We start from the raw sequence: 9771 nt of genomic DNA on the forward strand, positions 1-9771 counted from the left end.
AAAATACAAGTGGAATGATGGTACCTTGAGTAAAATAATTAATGAATACAACAATACACATCACCGTACTATTAATCGAAAACCGTGCGAAGTCGATACAAGTAATAAAAGAAAGATTTTAGAAAAATATCAATTTCAAAAACATCAATCAAAAGTTGGAAATCGATTCAGTTGTTTGAAAATAGGGGATTTTGTGCGTGTAAGTAAACACAAAAGTATGTTTGAAAAGGGATATACACCTAATTGGTCGACGGAACTATTTAAAATTAGTAAAGTGAATGAAACAAATCCGATTACATATCTGATAGAAGATTCTAGAGGTCAGCCAATTTTAGGTGCATTTTATTCTCAAGAATTACAGAAAACAAAACATCCGAATATATACCTTGTGGAAAAAGTACTAAAAAAAAGAGGAAACAAAGTATTTGTAAAATGGCTAGGACTACCTGTCGATGAAAATAGTTGGATTGATAAGACTAATATTATTCTATAAGTTTAAATAAAATAACTATTTAAACAGACACGTTTTATCAGTTTAATCAGTATGTAGGGGCTGACTAAGCAGAAACGCATCGCATGACTTGTGGGCCGATGCGCGACGCTAGCCAGTCCCTACCTACTGGCCGTGGGTCGAACACGTAGAACAGGAATAAAGGAAACACAAGTTCAACAAGTTTTTAATTACCAACCCTGAACCTTAACCCCACAGTGTTAACCTCACAGTGGTGACCCTGTACCCCACGGTCGAGGGACTCAAAACATTTTAGTCCTTGTCAGAACAGAGTGAATTAAAAAGTGTCCGTTGCCACGCGCCGCGAAGGATGACGCAACCGACGCCCCTCGTTGCCGGAGCCGCTAACGACCTCGCGGTAATCGGTTTGTCGTCGCGAATACCGCAGTTTTGGGCGGACATGCCCAAACTATGGTTTCTGCAATTCGAAGCAGTAATGGGACCGCAACATCAGGCCGACACGGTAAAGTACGATATGGTTTTGAGTAAGCTTGGGAAAGAAGAGCTCAGCCAGGTGGGAGACATCATCGGGAACCCGCCGGAACAGCAGCGTTATGTGGCCCTAAAAAACAGATTGCTCAAAGTGTTCCAGGCCAGTGCCGAAGAACAGTTCCATAAACTGGTTTCGGAGATGGATCTTGGACAGCAGCGGCCATCCCAGCTGCTTACAAAGATGAATGAGCTTGCAAGGAATTCAGGAGCTGCAGGTGACACAGTGAAGAACCTCTGGTTGTCACGCTTACCACCATGGGTTCGAGCGATTTTAGCGGCAAATAAAGCGGACACCAAACTAGACGACCTCGCGGAGATGGCAGACAAAATCATGAACAACCTCCGCAGTGGAGAGATTACAGCCGTCGACACGGGCGCAGCATCCACGCCAGCGGCAGCAGAGGTAAACAGCGAACTGGTGACGCAGCTCAGGGACATGAAGCTGGAGCTAAAAAACCTGCGGCAGGAAATTAACAGCATCGGTGATCGACGCCAGCAGTACCAGCGATCCCGCCGACCCTGGAGGCGCGATCGCTCGCGATCGCATAGCAGATCTAGCACGCCGCGACGTACACCACGCAGCCCAGACTGGTTGTGCCGGTACCATTTCCGGTTCAGGGAAGCAGCACGGCGATGCGAGTCTCCGTGCATTTGGAAAACCAGTGAGTCGGAAAACTAGAAAAGGTGCAATCTGGCGCGATGGTAGAGTGCATCAATGGTAACAAAAGCCATCGCTTATGTGTCCTAGATTCGAACAATGGTATGAACTTTCTTATCGATACTGGCGCAAATGTATCAGTGATACCGGTTTCCAAAGTTAATCCTAAACACCGTAGATATAGTGATAGCGATTATAAACTATTCGCCGCAAACGGCACGGAAATAAAGACATTTGGCGTCATAACATTAGAGCTAAATTTAGGATTAAGGCGTAGTTTTAAGTGGTCATTCATAATTTGTGACGTAAATCAACCTATAATCGGGGCAGATTTTCTGAAAAAACATCGATTATTGGTAGATTTACACAACAAAAAATTAATAGATTCAGCAACACAATTATATTCTATAGGTACTATCATTAAATGCAGTAATACGAGTATCAAGAGTATACAGGAATCGCATCCGTTTCGTGACTTGTTGGAAGAATATTCAGAGATCACGAAACCTGTGTCATTTAAAGAGAGCCGATATACACACACTGTCAAGCATCACATCGAGACAACCGGACCGCCGGTGTATGCGAAGCCGCGACCGCTACCACCAGGTAAGTACCAAAAAGTTAAAGACGAATTTCGTTATATGCAGGAATTAGGTATATGCAGACCATCACGAAGTCAGTGGGCCAGTCCTCTTCACGTCGTCCAGAAAAAGGACGGCAATATACGACCCTGTGGAGATTATCGACGTTTAAACGCAGTGACGAAACCGGATAGATACCCCATACCTAGAATTCAAGATTTCACTTACGGTTTATCAGGTAAAATGATTTATACTCACCTTGACATTAATAGAGCATACCACTTCATCGAAGTCGCACACGAAGATATCGAGAAAACTGCAATTACGACACCTTTCGGTTTGTACGAATTTCCACGTATGACATTCGGACTAAGAAACGCTGCGCAAACTTTTCAACGTTTTATGGACAACACGGTACTGCAAGGAATAGAAAATATAGGTACGAGAACAAATAACGAATACGAGTTATCTCTATTTTGTTATATTGACGATGTAATTATAGCTTCAAAAAATGACGTCATACACAGGGAGCACATCAGAAAAGTATTCGAACGTTTTCACAGTATCGGATTGACCATAAATCTTAGCAAAAGTTCTTTCGGTTTGAGCGAAATTGATTTCTTGGGATACAAGGTAACAAGCGAAGGAATTAGTCCTTTGCCGGATAAGGTAAAGGCCATCACAGACTACCCAAAACCAGAAACGATAGAACAGCTGAGACGTTTCTTAGGAATGGTAAACTTTTACAGATCGCATTTGCCAAACGCAGCAGAATGCCATATGTACCTCAACAAATTTCTGCACAACGCAAAGAAAAAAGATAGAACGAAAATCGAGTGGGATCCGCAGGCAAATGAGGCGTACGAGAAATGTAAGGTAAGCCTGAAAAGCGCAGTTACACTTTCTCACCCAGTCGCTGATGCAGCACTTGCGTTGATGACAGATGCATCGAATACCTGTGCAGGTGCAGTCCTACAACAAAGGATTAACGGCAGTTGGCAACCGCTAGGCTACTTTTCCAAAAAGCTATCGGATACTCAACAAAAATACAGCACGTATGATAGGGAGTTACTCGCTATTTATATGTCCATTATGCATTTCAGAGATATGATCGAAGGCCGAGATCTAACTATATATACAGACCACATGCCTCTTACATTCGCTCTGTCAAAAATAGGTTCCATCAAAGATACGCCAAGACGAATTAGACAGCTATTGTATATCAGTGAATATAGCACTAATATACAGCATATTAGCGGTAGCAACAACCCAGTGGCCGATGCACTATCAAGAATTGAAACTATTAGTTGTCCCTCCGTTATAGATTACGAGGAATTAGCAACAGCGCAGGAAACGGACGATCAGATTACGCAATTTTTGCAGAACGCGGGCGCAGCTAACAAGGTACAGTTGAAACGAATACTTATACCTAACATAAATAAAGCCGTGTACTGCGATATCTCCAATAATAAGGTAAGACCATACGTGCCACCGACTTTCCGAAAATCGGTATACGAATCCGTTCACAATATCAGTCACCCAGGTGTAAGAACGACCCGGAAAATGATATGTGACAGATTTTTCTGGCCAGGAATGAACAAGGAAATTAACACTTGGACGAGAGCATGCATACCGTGCCAAAAAAGCAAAGTAAATCGTCACGTTGTCACAGGAGTAGGTACATTTCAGCCCAGTCAGCGGTTCGAACACATACACGTGGATATCGTAGGCCCGCTACCTGCGTCGCGCCGTGGCAACAGGTATTGTGTTACAATTATAGACAGGTGTACACACTGGCCCGAAGCCATACCGGTAGAAAATATAACGGCTGAGACTGTCGCAAGAGTTATTTACGAGAATTGGGTATGTAGATTTGGCGTACCGATAAGGCTTACTACGGACCAAGGCCGACAATTTGAGAGTCAGCTCTTCGCCAACCTCCTAAAGTTGCTAGGGGTTCAGCGAATTCGCACAACACCTTACCACCCAGAAAGTAACGGAGCAGTAGAACGATGGCATCGCTCGCTCAAGGTAGCTTTAACCGCCAGGCTATCGGCAAATGACTCTTGGGACGACGAATTGCCTACAGTCTTATTTGGCTTACGTGCCGCCAGTCGGTGTGACACAGGCTTTAGCGCAGCCGAGTTAGTGCTCGGACAATCATTGCGCTTACCCGGCGAATTCTACACCGAGGTGAGTCCGAAGTACATTGGAGACGATTATACCTATGTAGAAAAATTGCGAGAAATTATAAACAGTCTACATCCCAAGTCACGAAGCGCAAGCGATTCGCGAAAATTATTTATACACAAAGAGCTGAATGATTGTACTCATGTTTTTATAAGAAATGACGCAGTTAAAAAACCTTTAACTCCTACGTATAACGGCCCTTACAGCGTTATAAGCAGGAATAACAAAGTTTTTAGAATACAGCTTCCCGGTAGACAAGTCAGTATATCCATAGATAGGCTTAAACCAGCTTTCATGTTGGACAACGATAATAGTAGTAATGATAGTAATAACTCAAGTAATAAGTTTGTCACTCGTACCACACGCAGCGGCCGAACAGTTAAACCACCCGTGCGTTTTGCAGACACATGAAATACTTGTAATCTAGGTTATTGGTACACATTGTAAGCAAATTTAGGAAAATAAGTACACATTTGTAATTTTTAGACTAGTATATTAAGTAGTATTTCCAGTAAAACTAATACAGTTCATTGTTAAACTTCAATTGTTGGATATATTATATATAGTTTCCATAGTTTAAAGAGTATAAGTGTCCATATTATAATTACATGGCAATTTTCGACATCATGGGGAAGCAGCAATCAAAAAACGCCGAAGTAATTATCGCACAGAATGGCGCGGACAATCGGGCGCTAGCCGAGTTAAGCGAGAAGCTGGAACACTATGGCATTATGACGATCATAGCATTCGTAATAATCGGTGCAGCGTGTTTTCTCCTGTTTTGCCGGTTCTGCAGGCGGAAAGTACACGGGAAACTGGTGGAGGACATCATGTCAACCTTGGAACAAGGACGCGGTTCCCAGGCTGGACCAGCTCATACAGCAGCCCAGCCAACCGCTCAACCAGTGCATTATTAGTAGCAGTGACGAACATTACCTATTTCAGTTTTAGTATAATACGATTAGTTATTATATCCAACAATTGAATGTGTTAGAATTAGGCCGCCCCATAAGAGAGGCATATGTTAATATTACACAGCGCGAGTAGGTACGCAAAGTGATCAGGTTACGAGTGAACAATGCGCTGACGCTTTGTTTTCTCGTAACGTGCGCACCTACTTGGCGATGTACAAGCGGTATTGTGTATTTAAGTAATGCTGTACCATTTTCGAGACAACTATTGTAAAATTGGTTTTTTTTTTTCAAAAAAAAGGGGGGAATATTGTAGGGGCTGACTAAGCAGAAACGCATCGCATGACTTGTGGGCCGATGCGCGACGCTAGCCAGTCCCTACCTACTGGCCGTGGGTCGAACACGTAGAACAGGAATAAAGGAAACACAAGTTCAACAAGTTTTTAATTACCAACCCTGAACCTTAACCCCACAGTGTTAACCTCACAAGTATATTAAAGATTATGAACAAGAGCAGTGTCTTAAATTGGTTTATTAATCATTTGCCTTTTGAACTCCATCTACCCGGATATAACTATTGTGGACCAGGTACAAAATCGTACAAAAAGAAAGGCATTAACCAGTTGGACGAATATTGTAAAGAACACGACATAGCCTATCAGCAATCATCTGATTTGAGTGATCGGCATAAAGCTGATATAAAACTGATGAACATGGCGCGGAACCGCATAACAGCATCAGATGCCAGCTTAGAAGAAAAGATAGCAGCACATATAGTTAATAAAGTGATGATAGCGAAAGTTAAATATGGAGCCGGTTTAGGAATTAACAAAGCAGCAAAAGATATAAGTAAGTGGTGGTGGATTAAAGAAACAATTGAAATATATCATATCTCACACAAATAAACATCTTAAAAAATTAAAACCAAAGGGTAAAAATATGGCGATAAAGATGGCAATGGCAGCTGTTAAGGAACTAGCAACAAACACTACAGTAAAGATTCCTCGTATTATTCCTATTCCGAAAACGGGAGGGTTTCTACCATTGATACCTATTCTTGCTGGGCTATCTGCCGTGGGTAGTTTAGCTGGTGGTGCATCGGGTATAGCTAAAGCTATTAATGATTATAAAGCAGCTGAAAAACGTTTGAATGAGTTAAAAAGGCACAATGAAAAAATAGAATCATTATCTATTGGAAAAGGATTAAGCGTTAAACCTTTTAAGGAAGGTTTCGGAATTTATGTATCTAGTAAAAAAAACTAAATAGTCGGCTACCCAATAGAGCTCTTACTAATATAGATATTATGAATTATTCAAGCAGTATTCCTTATTTTCGAGGAGTATTTATGAGAGATGAGCTACCTAAACATCCTCGTAAGAAAGAATGTGGTATCGTTAATTTAGATAGCTCAAAAAATCCTGGCAGTCATTGGGTAGCTTACGCAAAATACAATAATCATATCGAGTACTTTGACAGTTATGGTAATTTAAAACCACCAAAAGAATTAATTCAATATGTTGGTTCCGAAATGTATTATAATTATGAAAACATTCAGCGTAATCATCCATATAATTGTGGACACTTGTGTTTAAAGTTTTTGAACAAATTTTGGCATGATAAGAAAATAAATAAATAGATCGTAAGCACTTCGTATTGTTTAGTGTGTTATCATGTCTATTGCAATAACCATCACGGGCAAAAGACCATTACTTGAATCAAGTTTTCAACCTCCTCTTAACATAGACGATAAATATGAGTGTGGCTTAATTTATTTTTCAGCTCTCAATTCAATCCCCAACATTAATGAGAGCAATAATGTATTTGCTTATGGCAATGGTAAAAAATTAAAAATACCGTGTGGTGCTTATGGCCTATATGATATAGCTGATTACATTCGAAGTCAAGTCACAGATTGTGATATAATAATTAAACCAAATAACAACACATTAAAATGTTTAATATTTTGTTCTAATACGATGAACTTTGATGAAGATAATAGAATAGGATCGATATTGGGTTTTCCAAATGTTAAATTAGAAGCAAATAAATGGCACGAATCTCAGAACCCAGTCAACATTCTTCCTTTGTCCGTGATAAGAGTCGAATGTGATCTAATAAAGGGGTCATATACTAACGGATTTCCATCTCATATTTTATATGAATTTGTGCCGAACGTTCCACCTGGGTATAGATTTATAGAAGTACCGAAAAGTATTATTTACTTTCCTGTGAATAAAAATATCATATCATCAATAAATATAAAAATTCTTGACGAACAAGGTCGGTACATTGATTTCAGAGAAGAGTGTTTCAACCTACGTCTCCATTTGAGAAAACAGGATGATTGTGTTTAGTAAAAATTCAAATACTTTAACAAAACGTATTACTACTCCTCGAGTTGAGCAACGTTACAGACGTATTAAATCTTATAAAACACTTACAAGAAGTAATAAAGAGTTTCTTCGCTCGTTAGGATTTAAATTAAGATGAATATACTCCAGGTTACTGATATTCCACAATTTGATAACTCTATTGAAAGTTATGAAATTCACACATATAGCCCTTATAATAATAGTTTTAAAGAAAATGATGAGATTCGGATCCCTATACACCAACAAGATATTTACATATTGCCATCTGCCAGTTTTATTTATATCGAAGGAAAAGCAACGATTATTGGTAAAGACCATAAACCCATTAATACACCCGTTGAGTTTACTAACAATGCAATGATGTTTTTGTTTCAAGACATTAGATATGAGATAAATGGTGTCGAAATAGATCGTATTAAGAATCCTGGAATAACAACAACAATAAAATCGTTTATATCTATGAATACCGGTCAAAGTAAAGTCGCAGCAATATGGGGTTGGAACATGAATGGATTCAAAAGTAATGACGGTTCCTTCAGTCTAATTATTCCATTAAATAAAATAATGGGATTTGCTGAAGACTATAATAAAATAATTATAAATTGTAAACATGAACTGGTTTTAAATCGAAGCAATTCTAATTTAAACAGCGTGAAATTAGATGATGCTCACGACATACAAATTAATATAGAAATAATACAATGGCGTGTTCCGCAGGTGAAAGTATCAGATCGCGAAAGACTAACGTTGCTGAAAATATTAGAAAAAGACAAACCTATTCAGTTAGCTTTCAGAAACTGGGATTTATATGAATATGCATTTTTGCCTAGAACTACAAAACATTCTTGGGCAGTCAAAACTGTTTCACAGTTGGAAAAGCCTTGGTATGTTATATTAGGACTACAAACTAACAGAAAAAACAAAAAGTCTTTAGATAGTTCTTTGTTTGACCATTGTAAAGTAAGTAATGTAACATTATTTCTAAATTCACAATATTATCCTTATGAATCACTAAATCTTAAATTTGATGAAAATAAATATAGTATATTATATGAAATGTATACAAAGTTTCGTCAGTCTTACTACAACGTTCCTGTGGACCCACTGCTTGATATGTTAAATTTTAAAGATAAAGCACCGCTTTTTATTATTGATTGTTCAAGACAAAACGAAAATTTAAAAAGTGGACCCGTGGATGTGCGATTAGAAATAGAATGTTCGCAAGATATCCCTGAAAATACAACTGCTTACTGTCTTATTATTAACGACCGGTTAATAGAATATAAGCCGTTGAGTAATATAGTGCGAAAAATATCATGAATGCCATAATAGTAGATGTCCAAGGATTTAAAACTGATGAAAATGAGTTTATTTTAAAAGAAATTGCTATTCATTGTAATACCCGCATACAAACTTTCCTGATCAAATCACCATATCCATTTTATGATTTGACTAAAACTGAAAGACGGCATGTTAGTTGGATTGAAAGAAATAGAGGAATTCTTTGGAATGAGGGATACATACCGTATTCGAACTGTAAACATATTATTCAGAAGATTTTACAAAATAAAACAATTTATGTCAAAGGTCTTGAAAAACGGTTATGGTTAATGCAAATGTTACAAAATAGCACAATTTATAATTTAGAAGATAAAGAGTGCCCAAATTTGTTAAGTTTACATGAAAAATATAATATGGCAAGTGATTCATATAGTTGTATTTTTCATACTAAAATATGCGCATTAAAAAATGTACTATGTTTAAGAAAATGGTGTTTAGAGAATAAAATTTTGTACTGGAGTTCGGTTGTTTTATTATCCGTATATATTATACTACCTCCGTAGTCACTCAGTGAATTTGAATGAAGTATCTATTCAGCATTCATGCATTCGAATGAAGTATCTATTCAGTATTCATGCATTCGAATGAAGTATCTATTCAGTATTCATGCATTCGAATGTAGTATCTATTCAATATTCATGCATTCGAATGAAGTATCTATTCAGTTTTCATTCATTCGAATGAAGTAACTATTCAGTATGCATGCATTCGAAT

The 9771-nt window shown here is 38.4% G+C and overlaps 1 protein-coding gene across 1 annotated transcript; it reads left to right on the forward strand.

The window, feature by feature from the left end:
• The first annotated feature begins 821 nt into the window (after nt 1-821).
• Nucleotides 822-1682, forward strand: LOC123879793. The gene has a single exon (XM_045927687.1). The coding sequence runs from the start codon at nt 822-824 to the stop codon at nt 1680-1682; it is 861 nt and encodes a 286-aa protein (XP_045783643.1).
• The last annotated feature ends 8089 nt before the right edge of the window (nt 1683-9771 follow it).

The sequence above is a fragment of the Maniola jurtina genome, chromosome W (genome assembly GCF_905333055.1).
Source record: "Maniola jurtina chromosome W, ilManJurt1.1, whole genome shotgun sequence".
Classification (NCBI taxonomy): domain Eukaryota; kingdom Metazoa; phylum Arthropoda; class Insecta; order Lepidoptera; family Nymphalidae; genus Maniola; species Maniola jurtina.